The sequence below is a fragment of the Telopea speciosissima genome, chromosome 6, assembly GCF_018873765.1.
Source record: "Telopea speciosissima isolate NSW1024214 ecotype Mountain lineage chromosome 6, Tspe_v1, whole genome shotgun sequence".
NCBI classification, from domain to species: Eukaryota; Viridiplantae; Streptophyta; class Magnoliopsida; order Proteales; family Proteaceae; genus Telopea; species Telopea speciosissima.
The window spans coordinates 64,948,695-64,968,823 of NC_057921.1; the positions used below are offsets into that span (position 1 = coordinate 64,948,695).

General features: G+C 41.2%; 1 protein-coding gene and 1 long non-coding RNA gene across 2 annotated transcripts; one reads left to right on the plus strand and one right to left on the minus strand.

Moving 5' to 3' along the window:
* Window positions 1-1,186: 1,186 nt before the first annotated feature.
* Window positions 1,187-15,920, minus strand: LOC122665030 (plastidial pyruvate kinase 2). Its single transcript, XM_043861089.1, has 12 exons — window positions 15,682-15,920; window positions 14,471-14,755; window positions 13,407-13,572; window positions 6,181-6,315; window positions 5,899-6,009; window positions 5,692-5,780; window positions 5,532-5,594; window positions 5,164-5,339; window positions 3,823-3,925; window positions 3,559-3,707; window positions 2,846-2,954; window positions 1,187-1,353 (listed from the first exon to the last, which is right to left on the minus strand). The coding sequence occupies exons 1-12, from the start codon at window positions 15,910-15,912 to the stop codon at window positions 1,246-1,248; spliced, it is 1,725 nt and encodes a 574-aa protein (XP_043717024.1). The 5' UTR covers window positions 15,913-15,920; the 3' UTR covers window positions 1,187-1,245.
* Window positions 3,829-4,083, plus strand: LOC122665031. The gene is made up of 2 exons (XR_006333420.1): window positions 3,829-3,973; window positions 4,021-4,083. It is a non-coding gene; the product is annotated as an uncharacterized LOC122665031 (long non-coding RNA).
* Window positions 15,921-20,129: the final 4,209 nt, after the last annotated feature.

Sequence of the window (20,129 nt, forward strand, 5' to 3'; positions counted from 1 at the left end):
CTTCAAGAAATCCGTGTAATAGAAGATCCTGAATTTTGAAACTGCAAACTAAAAATATGCTCTTAAATGAAGGTAAGGTAGTCGTGCTTGGCGGCTTGGTACTATTTACAAGTGGTATTCAAGCTTTTATTTTTGTAACTTTTGCCACTGCTTTTACAGGTGAATCTATGGATTGCCGTCATTGATTCGCTTTCGAGAGGAGGGTTCTGAGGCTTTCAAGAAACTCGTCGCTTGAAAGCATTGTAAACCTTTTGTTTTTCTTCCATTTTCACCTTTCCTCTCAATGTCTCCTCTAAGTTCCTTCAAACTTCAAGGGTCTTAGCAATTGGGGTTAAGGGTGTTAATTTGGGACTAGAATCTGGAATCATACCCGAATCGACCAATTAAAATCTTATTACTACATGGAACAGTTTTGAGAGTTGATTTTGTCCAGCACCCTGCTTGGGCTGCATGTACAGCGCTGGACAAAGTGGAGCAAGGGTGAAGTGGTCTTTTCACGTTTCACTCTGTCCAGCACTGCATATGCAACCCAGGCAGGGTGCTGGACAGGAGCCAAGTCGGGATTGATCGATTACTAAATGAAACGAGACGGTTTTAGAATGAATTTGCCAACGATTCCAAAACAAAAGACTAATAACGAATTGACTGGAATTAGAACCGCGAAACCCCATTTAATTCATTCAGAAAAGGAATGTGTACAGCCTAAGTTCTCCAAAACACAGACTAAGGACCTTTTTTTTTTTTGGTAACAAAGGACTGATATTTGATTATTTGTATATTTTAGAACTACATATTCAATTATTTGTATTTTTGAAAATTTATTTATGGGGGAGCATTCTCTGTGCCATGCGCAATCATTTTGAAGAATGTGAAAGTCAATTAGGTTATATTCGGATCTTTGGATACTGGCTTGTCACTTTCCAGTTCAATTCCCCATAACCCATGGTTGTTCAAGACCCCATCTAAACTAGTGGGATTGGAAGCTCCAAATTTTAATAATCGACAAAATGTAATGAATTAATTACGAGACTTCCAACAAAATATCAAGTACAGCCTTCTCAGCCTTTTCTATTTGCCATCAAATTGAAGCTTTAAATTATCAGAAACAGTCCAACTGAATATAAATACAACTATCCCTAGACAGGGAAAATTGCTTAAGTACATCAGTAGATTACTCCCAGAAGCCAACAAAATAGTTCCAATATTTTCTAGTAACTCTTTTGTCCAGCTTTCCATTTGTTTCATCTAAACTTTCCTGACCTGAATATTATGAGTGGATTGGGACCTCCAGATTGGCTGTCTGCCACTTTGAACTAGCGCTACCTCTTCTCCTCCTTTCACCATACCTTGCTCCTGAACAAGAGAATCCTTGTAGTTTAGAACAACCAAAGGGGAAAACTTAGGAATCTTAGCTTGTTTTGAAATGGAGCATGCATGAGGAAAATGACCATATCTAACCAGAAACACCAACATTATACATAAGCATCTTTGGGGGCAATTACTTGGGAGCTTTTTTACAATTAATAAGCAATTATGCAACAGAACTCCATGCATAAAAGATCCGAGTCCCATATGATAATATTTATGGGTATACCGACTCACCCACTTGCAAGCTCAATAAATGGCAAGGTTAGGGCAAATCACAGCAAAAAGGTTGGAACAATTGTTGGTTTACCTTCAAATCTAGTAGAACTACTATGGCTAAAATATTTAAAAGGGTAACTCCTAGAGAGAATTTTCTGCGGATCATGCAGTTTGAGTTTGGGGGGCTATGCCCCATCTTGTAAAAGTCTATTGTGCAGGTCACATCCCAAGCTTGGTGGCACTGAAATATTGGGGGCACAAACCCCTGAATGTGCACCGTTTGTAGCACAAACAGTAAATCCTCCAACATCTACCTACGCAAGTGTTACTGTAAACATAGTCTAGAGGAACAAACAGAGTGGAATAAGAACAGACCAGACTGGGCCATTTGAGTGACAATGAAAAGGTTTAACAAAGACCTAATCTAGCCACCACAAAATGAATAGTCTGACTAGTAGTTTTCCCCCATGTAAAATCAAATATTGTTGAGGACAAATCCAAGAGCTTGGTAGCACCAAACTGTCAGAGAAATGCCTGAGTGTGTATGACATGTAGCAAAAAAGAGTAGTCCCCCCCCCCCTCCCACACCTGCAGAGGTGTTACTGTTAACCCAGGCCTGAAACAGCACTCCCAACGAACAAATGGAGTCAAAAAATTGCAAGGTTTATTCTAGACCTGGACGTCTACTCGGAAATGCATGGCCCAAGCAGCAAGGGTAGGTAGTTTGATCAGAACCATTTGCAATTGTAAAAGGGATGGACTCAATTTATTCTCTCAGTAACTGGCCTGATTATTATTAATATTGAAATGTGTTAAAGAGATGTTGTGTCATGGGGTACAAGTGTGGGTGATTCACGATAGGGGGAGTGATCCCTATCGTGGATAACAGTTGACGATTAGATCTGTTTTATTGTTTACTAGTTAGATTTATCTACGTTCTCTTATATTAGCTATTATGTTATCTCTTGTACTATTGTATCCTATCTAGGATACTTGCTTAAGCTGTAGCTACTGTTTTTTGTTATAATTCGTGGGACGCTGCTGAGACTACCAATTGCTAGTCTTCGCAGCAGTCATCTCTTCTTCCTCCATAGTTCGCTCCTCTCTCTCCCTCTTGTATGGTTGCTGGTTGTTAATTTCTGAAATTGTTACAAAATGCATGCCAAACCAGTTTATGTCCATCCATTCCAAAGAATTAATTACTCATCTCAACCTAATTGCAGCCCAGAAGCATATGTAAGAATAATCCCACAAAAGTTACCTGCAACAATGATAAGGCACTGGCGAATGTTTCTTCAGCATCATCAGAGAACTGCATGTACATGGGGCATACACCTTGGTACAAGGCCAATCTCTGTCTAACTCTCTCCCTAAATGTCCATCAAAGCCAATGTAGTCACTAATCAGCCATTATAAAATTCACATAACAGGTCAACAAGTCACAAATTTCACAACATGCTCTTTAAGAAATTATATTCTCAGAATGCCATCATTCCAGTCCATCAAATTTGCTGAAATAACAGTAAGAAATGGAGCAAGTTCAATTCCTTTAGGCTTCAATTCTTACTCATGTTGTCAATGATAAAGAAATATAAGAAGAGGAATTCTCAAATTAGAACGTAAGGTAGTTTAAAAAGAAAAAAAGATGACAGGGACTCATCGATCAATGCTTTCTTCAGAAAGAGACCTCATTAGGCAAAAGATGCCCAAGATTAAAATAACATTTAGCCACCCACTGCTTAGAGATGTTGCTAATATTTATGAGCAACCAGGAGAAAGAGAAGGATCAGCTGGGACAATCCTTCCATATCCACTTTACATTAGGATTACATTCTAGGCTGAAATTAGATACCAACCAGCTTGTTATGCAAACAACAATAATAATGAGTGAGAGCTTTCTATCCTTCCTCAATGATCAAAATTTCCTTCTTGAAAGAATGCCTGTAGAGTTTTAATGGAGATCACGATACTCACTCATTTGTAAATGCAAAAATAGTGCCAGAAGGTCGGTAATGGCTCAGGAGGATGGCCATGAACCCAGTTCTAGTGAAGACTACAATCGAGGTGCCAAGGGTGTTGGACATCATGGTTGCATGAAATGCAAACATTCCACTCATATGGTTCTACAAAACATAAAAAGCTTCAAGTTAAAATTAAGGTGAAAATCAAATGATACGAGAAAAGACAGGATACATATAGAAGTTACTGTAGTTGAAGGCATAAGTGGTGGTAACAAACCTTAAAAGCTTGACCAAGATTTGGAGGCTGTTCACTCTTAACCACTGTCGCTTCAGTCCTTAGAGAGACAGTGTGCATAACCTTCACTGCTTTCAGTGGGAACCTGCATGAAAGTGAGATAAATGAATTTGCATATCGTGTGAAGGTAGAAGTATAGCCTCAAAATAAGCCATATTAATAGCTTAACCATGTTAGAAGGCAAGCTAGGCTTTTCTTAAAGCTTAAAATTGGGCCCCGAATAAAGGTCTATTAACCTCTCTAAAAAACCACAAACGGTGCCAATACTTTTGAACTAGATACAGTATCCAATTTGTCCTACTAGTGAATTGCACCAGGCATGCAAGCAAGGTAATTCGCCCCACCATGTGAAGCATTTTATGTAGGAAATCATCTAGGGAAAAGCTCAATGTGTCAATCTATATCTACATCTGCAATTTACATAATTAAACTAGGCAGTTTTAACTTTTAAGTATTTTTCTAGCCAGCTGAAATCTGACATAGAATTTAGGGAATTACATCTTGGTTCAGATGCCCATAGAGGATCTGTAAGGGACATATTGAAAGTGGGCCCAATCTCACTAGGGTTGGGTAGAAATGCCACCCAATGCATCCAACTTGGTCTTTCAGTTGCATTGGATTGGATCAAGTGTCAAGGTCCTTTGTGGTGGTGTCTGAGCTATCTTATCTGTTGAAGTGGTTCCCTTGTTGGATCAAGGTGCTGTTGATGTAGTGCTTCTATAATGCAAGTGGTGGCATGCTTGCTTGGATGTTTTCTGCACAAGGTCTCAGTTATCAAGAGGAGCTGGATACCTTGTTATGTACTTGCAATGTGCGTGAAATGGGCATGGATAGTGTGCTAGGCTTGTTCTGCTCAACAATAGGCACATGTGCTGAAACAAGGTTGGTAGCATTTCTGAAGGGTTCATTTTTCCTTCTGTCAAAGTGTGAAAAGCTTCACATCCTCCTTTCAGCAGAAGGGGATGCCTACTCTGTTGTGGCAAGCATTGGTCAAATGCTATGGGCCATACATGGGGCAGGCTGACTTGGTTCTCATGCATCAAGGTTACAAACAATCTCCAAGTGGATACTGAAGGCAGGCTCTTGTCTGTTAGTGTGGCTAGAGTTTCCTTGTAGGATCATGTACTGGTAAGGTGAAAAGCTGAATTTGGCCCTTGCAAGTTCAGGTTTCTGGTTGGGCTGGCCATCCACCTGACCTGGCTCACACAAGTTGCATCTTTACCACCACCCCACCTTTTCATACACAACAGTCGCATGCTGTCCTCCAGTCCACACCATTAACATATTTAAGAAGATGCAAAATGGGGAAAAAAAAAATCTTACTTTCCATGAGCTGTTTCTCCAGAGAGCATGACTGCATCAGCACCCTCGCGAACTGCAATGGCAATGTCTGAGACTTCTGCCCGTGTTGGTGTAGGATGAACAATCATACTTTCCAGCATATTTGTTGCCACAATAACAGCTTTTCCCATGCTACGGCACATATTAACAATCTCTTCCTATACAAAAAAAAAAAGAAGCAATTTGTTTGCCAAAAAGAGAAAATTTAGAATGATTAAACTGTTAAGGCAATAACTCTAAGTAGACTTAGAAAAACAAAGTAAATGATCAATCATTGTTCAAGCAGCAAAAGGCTCTTCCAAATTATGTTTTCTCTGTAGTCTTGCTTCTATCAGAAATAAGAAAACTACCTGTAGCAGTGGAACCTCCTCAATAGGGAGCTCAGCTCCAAGATCTCCACGAGCAACCATAGCCTACACATAAAGAGAAACATGTCATATTATTGTAATAATCCAACCTATAGAATGTAGCGATACTTTGATAATAGGAATGCAAAGATAAAGTGATCACCCCATCAGATGCAGTTATAATTGAATGGAGATTTGGTATAGAGTCAGCACTTTCAATTTTGACAATCACGTGTATGTCTGCATTACAGCCTGCAAAAACAACAGGGAAGGAATGCTATCAATAAGACATGAATTATTAAAACCAACCAAAAAATCTAGTCTAGATTCAAATGCATGTATCTTAATAATTTCTGTGTCGTGTATTTACTTCGCAGATAATCCTTCAATTCATGGACTACTTTTGCATCCTTTACAAATGAAACGGCATAAGAGTCCACTTTATTGTCCACTCCAAATTTAATATCTTCCCAGTCTTTTTCTGCATAACCAAAGTAAACAGTTACTCAGATTTACAAAACAATAGAAGTAATAGTCATTTGATAAAGAAAGAAGAGCTATCAATAAGAAGGAAACAAATATTCAAAAAATCAGATTTTTTTCTTTCTTTCTGATATTATAAAGGATACAAGTTGGTGCACCAAGGTCCTACCGGTGATGGATGGCAGTGTAGCACTTTTTCCCCGAACATTCAAGTGTCGTCTAGACTTGAGCTCTCCGCCATCAACAACTTCACATTTTACCGAATCTTCAGTCTTTGACTTAACAACAAATGACATCATTCCCCCTGTAGAAACAAGTCCAATGTCACTAGTGTCAAATCATCTGTGTGTGAAACGAGTTAAACATCACTTTGATAAATTAAAGAGTTCATATATGCATATCTAATTTTTTTTTACATTTTGCAAAATGTTTAAGAAATGAGACATTTGCGCAACATCACAAGTAAATAATAACTGTGCGCACATGTGCATGCGCTGTGTATGTGTATGTATGTGAAACAGAGGAAATAGCAAAACTTATCAAAATAATTGACAGTGTTTGAAATAAAAGCTTTTCAGAAAGATGCAATTAAAACCTTGTTTATGGAAAGGGAAAAGGCTGGGCACACCACCCGCGAGCCACACGCTGGTGGGCACTGTGTCTAAATCTCTCTTTCCCCTTTGAAATGACCCCCCTGCCCCTCCTGTATGGTGCCCCATCCTGAGCCCCCACCTGCTAGCATGCGGCATGCGGGCGGCGTGCGTATCCCTTTCCCTTATGGAAATTAACGTGATCCATATATCTAATAAAAATATTTGCTGCATGCAATCAACAAAAAACTTCTTGCAAATGTTTCAGAACTAGTGAACTACCATAAGGAAAACAGGAACATGTTAACAATTCTAGAAACCAATATAAACAAAAGGGATTTTCTTATTGCTACCCCTTAAGGTGTCAAATAATTTGTAACCTTATTGCCCTCTTAATTTAACAACATTTTCAGCAAGGGTAAAACTGGGCATTTCAAATGTATAGTAGAAACAAGACAATGACAACTACTCAAAATGACACAATGGTAAGTGTTAACAAAACAGGTTTGTGGAATAATGCTTGAATGATCAATGAGATCAGTCAAGCTCTCTATTTATAATAATAATAAACGAGATAACAAGGGGAAACACTATTCACGACACTGTTCACATAAACAGTGTCACAGCCCTAATTACATTTCTACCCTTGCTCATAAATACATAAATAAAAAATAAATAAAACACCTAAAAGACCAGAATACCATGGTGGTATTCTGGTGTACGTAATTTAACACTCCCCCTCAAGTTGGTGCAAATATATCAATCATGCCCAACTTGACTAGAATGGGATGAAACAATTTCCCAGATAATCCCTTAGTGAAGATATCAGCAACCTGATCAGCAGACTTCACAAAGGGAACACAAATCAACCTTTCTTCCAGCTTTTCCTTGATGAAATGTCTGTCCACTTCAACATGTTTAGTGCGATCATGCTGTACCGGGTTGTGTGCAATGCTGATTGCAACTTTGTTATCACAGTACAACATCATGGGAAGATGAACAGGAACACTAAGATCTTGTAGCAAGCCTTTCAACCAAAGTAACTCACAAATGCCTTGTGCCATAACCCAAAACTCGGCTTCAGCACTAGAACGAGCCACCACATTCTGCTTCTTGCTACGCCAAGTGACCAAATTGCCACCTACAAAAGAACGACCCAGAGATAGACTTCCGATCTGCAGAGCCAGCCCACAAGATCGGTATACGCCTCTACCCGTAGGTTACCATTAGGAGACAGAAGAATGCCTTTTCCAGGAGCGACTTCAAGTAGTGGAGAATCAAGAAGAAGCCTCCATGTGAGAAGAATAGGGATCATGCATGAACTGACTCACAGTACTCACAGCAACAGCAATATCTGAACGTGTGTGAGAGATAAATCAGCTTTCCCACTAGGCATTGGTACCGGCCTGTATCAACAGGTTCACCCTCCTTTTCTTTGAGACGAACAGTAGCCTCCATAGGAGTATCTGAAGGGTGACATCCTAACAGACCAGTTTCAGCCAACAAGTCTAGGACATACTTCCTTTGGGAGAGAAAGATGCCTTTAGAAGATCTGGCAACCTCAATCCCAAGAAAGTACCGTAGCGGCCCTAGATCTTTAATCTCGAATTCCTGCCCAAGAAACCTCTTCAACCGGCTGATCTCATCCCCATCATTGCCTGTAACCACAATGTCATCCACATACACTATAAGAACAGTGAGCTTCTCACCAGCCCTCTTTATAAAGAGAGTATGATCAGCATTACTTTGCTTGTAGCCAACAGATGTCATTGCCTTGTGGAACCGACCAAACCATGCTCGAGGTGACTGCTTCAGCCCATACAATGCTCGCTTCAATTTGCACACCTTGCCTTCATTATTGTCAGAAGAAAAACCTGGTGGAATATCCATGTATACCTCCCCACAAAGTTTCCCATTTAGGAAGGCATTCTTCACATCCAACTGTTGGAGATCCCATCCAAGATTAACTGCACACGATAGTAAAACCCGAACTGTATTCAATTTTGCAACAGGAGCAAAAGTCTCCTGATAGTCAATCCCATATGTTTGGGTGAAGCCCTTTGCAACCAAACGTGCCTTATACCGATCCACAGACCCATCAATCTTTTGTTTGACCACAAATACCCACTTGCATCCCACTGGTTTTTTTCCTGAAGGGAGGGTTACAAGATCCCAAGTGTTGTTTTTTTCTAAAGCTCTCATTTCTTCCAACATAGCTGCCTTCCACTTTCCATCTGTATATGCTTCCTGCCAATTTTTTGGAATAGGAACAGAAGAAAGAGAGGACACAAATGCACTAAAAGATGGAGAAAGAGAACTATAAGAAATAAAGCGAGAAATGGGATGCAGGGTGCAAGTCCTAGTACCTTTTCGATGAGCAATAGGTAGATCGGAAGGAGAGGTCTCACCACAAGGAGGAGGAGGATCTGACTCCTAGGTTGGCAATTGGATAGGTATTGGTGCCACAGTGGATTGATGCTGCCCTCTATTGGAGTGTCTCTTGTAGGTGATGATATTAGAGTTGTCAATTTTCTTCTGAAATTCACTGATGGTTCTCTAGACTGGAGTCAACTCCCCCTGACAATGATCATTACTACCATTATTTCCTACATACTCCCCCTGTAAAGGAGTCCCTACAGATGAAGGGACAACAGCCAAAGGAGGCTGGGCAGCAGCCAAAGAAGGCTGGGCAGCAGCCAAAGGAAGCTGGACAGCAGCGGTAGGAGGCTGGGCAGCAGTGGTAGGAGACTGGGCAGCAGCCAAAGGAGGAATTTCAAGGGGAGGAAACACAAGCACATCTTCACTGGAACCATAATTCTCCCCCTGAAAATGTGTAGACTGATAATAGGCAAGACTTTCATGAAAGACCACATCCATACTGACCAAAGTATGACGAGAAGGAGGGTGGTAACACTTATAACCTTACTGGGTTGGAGAATAACCCAAAAAAATACACCTTAACCCACGAGGATCAAATTTGCCATGAGGTTTAGTGTCTCTGGCATAACACACACAACCAAAAACTTTGGGAGGAACCACAAAGATGGAATTCCCATGTAAAATATCGACCGGACTGCGGGAGTCAAGAACACGGGAAGGCAACCGATTAATAAGATAGGTTGCAGTAAGAATAGCATCCCCCCAATATTGGGAGGGAACATGGCGCGAAAACATCAACGCCCTGGCCACTTCCAACAAGTGTCGGTTCTTCCTTTCAGCTACACCATTTTGGGCTGGGGTATCAACACAACTTGTCTAATGAACAATCCCATTATCAGCAAGGTATTTCTGAAATTGAGTCTCTGTATACTCAGTCCCATTATCACTTCTCAAGACTTTGAGAGTAGCATTGAACTGAGTTTTGACCATGTTATGGAAATGCTGAAAACAAGAAAAAACTTGATTTTTGGTGTGTAAAAGATAAACCCATGTGTGTCTAGAATGACAATCAATAAAAGAGACAAACCAACGGTGACCAGAAACCAAAGTCTTACGACTGGGGCCCCAAACATCAGAATGTACTAAGTGAAAAAGTGAAGAACTCCTTTTATTAGAAATAGAATAAGTTGAACGTGTCTATTTAGCCAGAACACAAGCCTCACAAAAGAAATCGGTCTTATCACAATGTTTAACCAAAGTAGGAAATAAAGATATTAAGATGCTTAAGGGGAGGGGGGGACCTAATCTAGAGTGCCATTGATATATTTCAGAAGATACTAAGGAATTCTGATGTAGTGGTAGTAATGGAGGTGGAGTGAGACGTCCATCGTCAAGCAGGTATAGGCCACCATGCACTTTACCCAATTCAATCGTCTTCCCAGAGTCCAGATCCTGAAAAACACAATGGGAAGAAAAAAATGTTACTTTGCAGTTAAGATCACGAGTTATACTACTAATAGAAAGAAGGTTAGTAGTAAAATTTGGAATATATAAAACATTGGACAAAGGAAGGGAAGGAGTGCAGTTAATGATTCCTTTTCCAGAAATGGAGGAAAGGGAACCATCAGCCACCTTGACTTTGTCTTTCCCAGAGGTAGGAGAATAACGATGGAAGAGGCTAGAGGACCCGGTCATGTGATCTGTAGCTCCAGAATCAATGATCCAAGGATGGGAAGCCTACGAGGCACAATGACCACCAAATGAAATACCCGACCGAGCAAAGTGTAAACCGAAGGAGTAGACGAAGTGGCGTATTAGGCTGGTGTAGTAGAGGCAGGCGGTGGAAGACTTTAGCACACGTAGGAATGCCTATAAATCCTCCCGAGATAGGCCGTGTCGTAGTAGGGGCTGCGTGTGACTGAGTGATTGGCCTTGGTTTTTGGTTTTCGCTGCAGCCCGTTTAGCTTCAAAGTCGCAGGCTTCCCATGAAGTTTCCAACATTTGTCCTTGGTGTGATAAGGCTTATGACAATGCTCACAAGTAATAGTGCCGATAGTAGTACCACCCACTGAGAGAGTGCCAATCGGTGTAGAAGGCGCCGACATGAGTCCGAAGGGCGATCTGTCGGGGACAGCAGGGTGCAACATAGCAGCTCTGCGATTTTCTTGAGAGGAGACCAAGGCATAAGATCGCTCAAGTTTGGGAAAAGGGAATGGCCCAACACTTGAACACGAATTGGGTCATACTCAACATTCAACCCAACCAAGAAGTCATAGACCCCGATTTTATCCACATGTTTCTTATAGGCAGCCAGATTAGTAGCATTATCAGGTTGGTAATCAGAGAAGTGGTCCAACTGTTGCCAAAGGTTGCGCAGAGTAGCATAATATTTAGAGACTGTTAAGTCCCCCTGAGTAGTATGAAGAACCTTCTTCCTGAGTTCATAGACTTGTGCATCATTATCAAGCTGTCCGTACGTTTCCTTACAGGCTGACCAAACCTGAGAAGCTATATTAAAAAGGAGGAACCCATGTGCAATGTCCGAAGTCATAGAACCAATCAAATAAGACATGAGAACACCATTGTTGGCAAGCCCGAGTCAGGGCAGCACGGGGCAGCAGGCATAGGAAGTGCCATCAATGTGGCGGTGAGACCACGACCAACAATAGCAAAAGAGGCTGACCGAGACCACAATAGGTAGTTGCTGCCATCAAGTTTGATGGGATTGGGCTGAAAAGTATGATAATCTGATTTTTCATGTCCAGGTTGATTAGAAGTTGTAGTGGTATCAGCAGAGTCACCCATAGTTGCAACAAAGCTGTGGATAATGAAAAACCAGCAATTACACCAAACCAAGAGCTGAAATCAAGGTCGAGTGGGCCAATATGAAGGGCAAAACAGCTCCCAAAAAATCAGCAACAGCATAGAGATCCCTTCCACAGAGATCGACAATGTCAGGGTTTTGGAAGAGAACCCGAAATTGGAGATCGATGTGGTGATGGGGATCCAAAAAAAATTGACGAAGAAGCTTGATCGAATCTGTCCAGGAACCTGTAGAGGATGTCCTTGATGAAGAGAAGAAGCTCCAATAAAAAAACAGCAGCAAACAGCCCAATTCCCAAAAATCGATAATGATCAGGGTTTTAGAAAACCCTAAAAAAGAGGAATCGATTGGGAGAAGGGGTCTTCAACAACCAAAAAAGGCTTGAGGGCAGCTGGTCCAGATCGCAGATGAGTGTCCAATATGCAAAAAATCAGCCTTGATCAATGGTAGTGGCTAGGGCTTCAAAATTCTGGAAACTCCAAAAATCGCAGATAGGAACCAGCAGCAATCGAACCAAATAAATTATCTCATAAAGGGGAAAAACAGAGGTCGGAATAGAGCAGCAACTAGATCATATGATCACCTCTGTAGTGCTGCCCTTAGGAAGGGAGGAGAAGCAAAGGGGAAAAAGGAGAGAAAAGAAATCGAGAGAAGGGGAGGAAAGAAAAAACGATAGGAAGGGAGTGGGTTTTGAAAACTTAGATCAGAGAAATTTTGGCTCTGATGCCATGTTAACAAAACAGGTTTGTGGAAAAATGCTTGAATGGTCAATGAGATCAGTCAAGCTCTCTATTTATAATAATAATAAAAGAGATTACAAGGGGAAACACTATTCACGACACTGTTCACGTGAACAGTGTCACAGCCCTAATTACATTTCTACCCTTGCTCATAAATACATAAATAAAAAATAAATAAAACACCTAAAAGACCGGAATACCCCCATGGTATTCTGGTGTACATAATTTAATAGTAAGTCACTTTCAAATGATTTTGAAAACCCTCTCTTACCCTTGAATTAAAGAACTTCTGAGAGTAAGACAAGGGGCAATCAAAAGAAGGTTGCATGATCTAAATACACCTATAGAGGTGTCATTAATACAATTCCTAAACAAAATAACATAAATACATTGTACTATATTGGGGAGGAGGGGAATGGTGTTTTCTTGGTGGACAATTTTCCATAATAAATTTACAGATTCATTAGTTAATTTCCATATTTCAGATAATATTGCATAACTTTCAAGGATGTGGGAGAATATTTGCCAGAACTGAGAAGTTTAAAGCCGAACCGTAACTTTAGGTGCGGGATTGGGGTGTCCATATCTGCTCAAACTCTACAAGTATGTGGAATGACCCAATCATTATAAAAACGAATAGCAACAGAGAAAAAACAAGAAGTTGTAAAAGATTTTAAATCAGACCAAACTAGGAAATTATCCCCCCTTGCCTTTGTTTAAACTGAAAACTGACCCAACGTAATTGACAATGCCAGAAGAAAGAGGGGGGAGGGGAGGGGAATAGAGTATTTGGCTTTACTCTTCGAAAATGGTGCATAAAAAAATACACAAAAAGAACATAATAGGATTGATCCATACATACCATCAACAAGTAGCATATCGCCCACTTCTACATCGTTAACAAAATCATCATAATTTACACTGACACATGCCTCTGTGCCAACGCCTCTTCTAATGGTGAAAGTGAATTCCTGGCCAGTGACTAATGTAATTGGCTGAGGTAAGTCACCACTTCTAACTTCAGGGCCCTAGAAGAAAGAACAGTCAGAAGAGTAGTGCATGAACCAATAAATTCCATATTCACATACACCACGATTTTATGAAAGATTGATGGACAACTATAAATAACCATCACCCCAAAAAAAAGAGCACCCTCATGACCATACCCCAAATCTGATTCATGACCTTTACAGCTCTATCTAGAAGGTCGAGATTGAGTTGGTCATACTTCAACCCAAAGAAGGATGGAGTTGAATATACCACTGCATAAACCAGAACCATTTTTAGGGGAACTAGTGCCTGTTGCAGACTTGTGGGGCAAGCCACTCATTAGACAGGCCACACCTTGAAGATTACTGAGGTGAAAAGATACACAATGGCATGATGCTAAACATCAAATTTAGCAAGTCCATCAGGATAGTAAAGAAAGAAAAAAGGTATAATGGTGTTGCACTTTGAAAAGTAAAAACCTTGTTATAACCAAAGTTAGTGAAAAATAAATTGTAACCTTACTTTTTTGCCGTTTTAGTACATAAACTTCTTTCTATGTAAAATCCTGTCATTTCACATGTGTATTTGAAAAATGTGCAAACCAATGACAACTCTTGAGAATGACATAATGGTAGCCACTTTCAAATTCTTTTCAAAACTCTTTTTTCCACCTACTTAAAAAATTTTGAGAATAAGACAAGAGGCAATCGAAAGAAGGTTACAACTTCTCCATTCTACACTTTGGTTACAACAAGATGCATCCTTTTCAAAAGGTAAACTGGTATAGATCTCCTCCATCAAATGTATGATACCAATATCTTCACGTTTGTGAGTAGCCTTTTTGATCCTAAACTTTTGCATGGTAAGTTAAAAAAACATAAAAGAAGGAAGCATTTTTTTTCTTTCTGAACAGGGTGGGAGGGAGGAGGGACTTGCCTTCGTATCAAGCATAATCGCAATGACATTGTCTTTGGATTGAGTATTGTATTCTTTAACCAAGTCAATAACTTTCTGATGAGAAGAATGGTCTCCATGAGACATATTCATCCGAGCAACGTTCATACCGGCTTCAGCTAATTTCCATATCATTTCACGAGTGTTGGTAGAAGGTCCAATTGTGCAGACGATTTTTGTCTTACGCCTTACTGCAGGCTTTGCCCACATGCCTACTGATACATCCCCATTCTGAATGTCCTGGAGTTGCTGAAACTCTTCCGCTCTCTGTTCAACAGTGAAGACCAGCAACAAGTGAGTACAAGAACATTGTAACAAGAAGTTTTTTGGCATGATCATCAGAGTAATGTCAGATGTTGCATCAACTTCACAAGTCACGGCATATAAATTTCATTTTTAAAAACCTTGTCATGCCATTGCAAAAGCTGTAAAGAGTCATGAAAGACAAACTTTGTTTTTTAGTTTTAAAAAAAGGGTAGAGTATACCTTGAGTGCAGATGAGTAAAGAACACAATACTTGGAGAGAGACATGAACGTCATAGTGTTACTACTTTCTGCTATGCCACCGATATCATTGTGGGGGTGGGGGTGGGGGTGGGGGTGGGGGTGGGGGGGGTGGGGGAGAGAGAATTTGGATCCTCTACTGCCGAGCTGCCCGGCAGGACCGTGCTGCCCAGACACGGTGCTGCACGCAATGTCCGCCTTACCCCTGCCCAAACGCCTTTCCGAGTGGGGGTAAGGCAGTCATTGGGCGCAGCACAGTCCTGCCGGGCAGCTCGGCAGTAGAGGTTCTGGAAGAGGGGGGGGAGGCAGTACCCCCGTTGACCTAGGACTTAATAAGCATCACATTTCCAAATAAAATGCAGAACACTTCATAATTACTTACAATTAAGTTAACTGAATTAAGATTTAAGATAGAGTAATTCGGTTTTCATTGTTTTGTGCTAATTATATGTATATATGTAAAGCCATGACTATTGACCACGATCCAAGAAAAGCAAACAAAGAGCAAAAAGCAGTGCAGAATTTGTATGCATTTCAGTGAACGTAATCATCAAGAGACAGATCCAACGGAGCTGAGACTCTGTACATGATTTAAAGAGAGGACAGGGAGCAGAAGACAAAACAGAACATCTCCAAACGAGGAAATAAACCATGACAAAGAGTTTTAATTTTAATAACTAAATTATAACCTTAGGTACGTCTTGTGGCGAAACTGGGAGAACTTCTGTCTCAACTCCCGCAGATCTCTTCGCCGTGATGGGAATGCAGCGAGCGATTCGATCAATCTTTCGTTCTTTTCCAGCAATTTTTTTCGCCGGGAATCTGAAATGCATGAGCTTCTCGACAGGATTCTTCTTTGATTCATAACCAGGGTGCACAAAGGAGCCATTTACGGATCGAGTAACTACAACTTGCGCCATCGCAGGAGGACTCGTCGAGGGAAGAGATGAGGCGATGAAGGTTGAAGTATCAAACAACTCGAACAGTGCTCAGCTTCTGTGTCTCTATAAAGCTCGCTGTAGGGAAATCGCCGCCAACTGAAACAGGATTTAAGATGGGAGCCCAAAACTTTGTTTACATCGAAAAAAAGTGATGCTTTTCCCAGTTTAGCCACGTTATTCAAAACGGTAGGCTTTTTCAAAAATGCTTTTTTTTTTAAAAAAAAATCTCTGTCCGAGAGCGTATCAAATGCCATCATTTGCACATTTCACAAGGGTATGGCAGTCATTCCCCATGTGGGGCACCGGGCAGGATTGAGCTCCTCTCAGGGAACCCAGGGCACAGGGCACACACTTCTTTTTTTCAGAAAAAAAATAGAGATGAAGTTCCGTGCTGCCAGTGTGGAGGGGATCTCTCATACCACACGAATTATTATTGTGTCAAATACTTGACGCGATCAAGTTTGCATAGTGCGGCTGGGCACCGCCCATGTGTGCACAGTGCGCCCCATCATGCACACATGGGCAGTGCCCAAGCGCACGATGCAAACTTGACCCTTGACGTGGTAATGATCCCATACCACACCAATGGTGACATAACAAATGATATCGTTCTCATGGGACCATATTAGCCAAAGAGAGAAAATAATAGAAACTCCAATGTGAGAATGCATACGATGCATAAATGGGAAACTTCTTTTTTTTTTTTTTTGGGGGGACAGGACTAAATCCCCCGGGGCTCATGTAGCGCCCAAGGGGGGAGGCTGAGTCGAACTCAGGACCTTCAACTTCCTTGGGCTTCGTCCCTTGCAAATTATGCTACCCCTTGGGGTTGGGAAACTATGTTTTTTTTATGAAAAGAGAGGATTCTTGAGCAAACGTTGTAGATGAGTGCATCAATGAGATGCGACGAAATAATATCATGTAGAGGAGGGCACCGAAGTTATTTCATGTGTTGCTGGTCGAGAGAAATAGACACGCATGGTGCTAGCCTTTGGCAGTTTAGAGAATCTTTTTTATTTTTCTTGTGTGTATGTGCGTCTCTCTTCTTCGTATAAAATGATCCCACTACCCTCCCATCCATAATACCTTTTTATTGCACCTAATTGGTGTGTTCCCCTACGCCATTTGCTCAGATAATCCTTAGTCTCATCAAAGTTTGTGCTGCGTGTTTTTTTCCATAGAGTGTACTTTGCATTGTGAATCAATTTTCACCCACAAGGATTTCTTTTCTTTTTTTTTTTTTGGGTAACAACCCATAGTGACTTAATATACTCTTACCTTGAGGCCTCATTTGTTTAGAGGAAAAGGTGGGGTGGGATTGTTAGGAAGATGAGATCCACATGTTGGTGGGGTTTTGTGGGGTGAAAAATGTTGAGATAAAGTTGTTTTTCTATGAAGAGTAATCAAATGGTTGGACTTTGGATAAATATGGGATTTTGAAGTGTCACATCAATAGACAAAATAATTAATGATGTCCCCTGAGGTTTTGTAACTTCACCACCTCAAATAAAACAAACAAAATTGTGATGGAATTTGGAAGTGTCACGCCAATATTTTCCCACCCTACTTAAGTACCCTCTAAACAAACGGGGCCGATGGTTTTGTGAAAAGAAAGATTGTTAAATGGTTTAATTGATCACGTGTCAAATTTAAAACTAGTTCATTTATATTCTATCCATATATAGGCATGAACCCTTGTGTTAATCCAAGTATTATTAGTATTTATGCACCTTTCGAAGTTTTAAACCTTATTATTAATACTTATTTTATCAGTTGGCCAGTTCCATCTAGGCTCACGTTTAGCATATATGCAATAAATATGGGTCTCTTTATTCATAAATTTCAGCCCCATGTGACTTACCACATAATAAAATTGATTGTTCAACCATAAATTCTGCAATGAATGAGTTTTCTTTTTCTTTTTTTGTGGTAAATATATGTTTATTCAGTGGAATGTGAGGGGCACGCCGCTAATGGCTTACAAAACTCCATTAGCCACGGAGCGGAATCCGGCCATACAGTTGTACATTCTAACGACAGGGATTTCCTTGCTAAAGAGTCTGCCAGAGCATTGGACTCTCTAGGAACATATAGGAATGAGCAAGAGAGCAAGTAGGACGAAAGCTGATCAAGTTATGTCCTTGATTATAGCTTTAAGGTGGAGGGGTGTCCTAGTAGAGGGATCATTGATAAAGTTAACGACCCCTTTGTTATCGGATTCAACTATGAGATGATCTACTGCTTGACCGATCCCTTCCAGAAGCCCTCCCCGAATAGCTAAAGCTTCACCCACCTCAATCTCCTTGAAGTAAGTCACCTCCGATTTTGCTAGGAGAACTTCACCCTTTGAGTTGCAGACAGCGACTCCAACACCTGTTTTTCTTGAGATTGGATTTCTATCAGCATCGCAATTGACCTTTAACACCCTCGAGGGGGGAGGAACCCAAGAAGTCTTGGTAGGAACCGGATGATTGTCTGTCCTCTTAATAGTAACAGCAGAGGGTTGATTTACTTCTTGGAATTCCCCAAAGGCCTTAATGGCTCCACTAATCACATCAGTAGGAGACCAATTCTTGGTGCCAAACAGGAGCTCATTTCGAGTTTTCCACAAAAACCACAAAAAGAAGTTGATCAAGCCTTCCAAGTTTCGGCCTTCCTTCTTTCCCAGGCATTGGTACTCCTTCCAAGCTCCAATAAAATCCGAGACCGTGGTGTGTCCTCTTTTTACCATGTTGATTCCTAGAGGGCTCCCAAACCACACTGATTGCGCAAAAGGACACTGAAGTAGGATATGCTCTATAGTTTCTGGTGCGTCACCACATCTCGTGCACATTGGATCCACAGGCACCTGGCGCCTTGCTAAGCCCTCCCCTATAGGTAAACCATTTGCACATGCACGCCATTGAAAGGACCTAATCTTGGGGAGAGAGTTTGCATGCTAAATCCTTTTCCAGTTGTCCTCAGGGGTGCTGCCCCATTTGCTGAGGCGGGAAGACGAAGGGGCAGCCAGCATCCTCAGCTTTCCTTCTGCTGCTAGGAGATTATAAGCTGATTTGACCAAGAATATTCCTTTTTTGTCTCCTCCCCAAACCAAATGGTCTTCAGTCGGAAACATGGGAAGCTGAATCTGCAGAATTGCATCCTTAACGACTGGAGGAAAAAGTTCCTCAATGAGATTAACATTCTAGCGGTTACAAGCCTGAATAATGAGGTCCGAGACCTTATGGAAGGGAGTGGATGTTCGGCAATGGTTGGGGATTATGAACCCATCTAGGGAGGGAACCCACCTATCCTCCCAAATGTCGACTGATCTTCCATCTTCTATCTGCCAAATAAGACCTTTCACCAGGACTTTCATGCCTTCTAGAATACTCTTCCACCCCCAAGAGGCATTGTTCCCAGCCTTAGCCTGCAAGAAATCAGTCTTAGGAAAATATATTTTCTTCGTGAAGAGAGCCTAATCAGAGTCAGGTTCTGTAAAGAGCCTAATCAGAGTCAGGTTCTGCAAAGAGCCGCCAGGCAGACTTAGCCAACAAAGCCTTGTTCTGCAATTTTCGGTCTTTGAACCCAATCCCACCTACCGATTTTGATTGACAAAGCTTATTCCACGCAAGCCAATGCACTTTCTTGGTGTCCAGGTTTCCATTCTAGAAGAAGTGAGCAGTCGAGCTTCTGGCTTTCTTATGGATAGAAGTGGGAAGCTTGAAGTGGGTGGAGATGAAAGTAGACATGGGGAGGAGAGTAGACTTCAGAAGAACCTCACGGTCTGCAAATGAAAGCAAGTTTTGAGCCCACCCTTTAAGTCTCTTGGCCATACGATCATTGACTGCATGAAAGACTTCAGTTTTGTTAACTCCAACAGAAGTGGGAACACCGAGGTACTTGGTTGGGCCATCACCATAAGGAAACTTGAACACTATGGAGAACCACCTTTTGATCTTTGGTGCCGTATTTGGACTGAAACAGAGGCTAGACTTTTTGTTATTGATGGACTGGCCACTAGCTTTGCAAAAAATATCCACCTGATCCTTTAGATTGAAAAGCTCTTGAAGCCGGACTTTTGAAAATAGGAGGCAGTCGTCGACGAAAAACAGATGAGTAAGAGCCTCCCCCCTATTCCGGACTCTTACACCATGAACAAGACCCTCCCCCTGAGCTTTACTAATGAGGCTACTCAATGCTTGTGCACACATAAT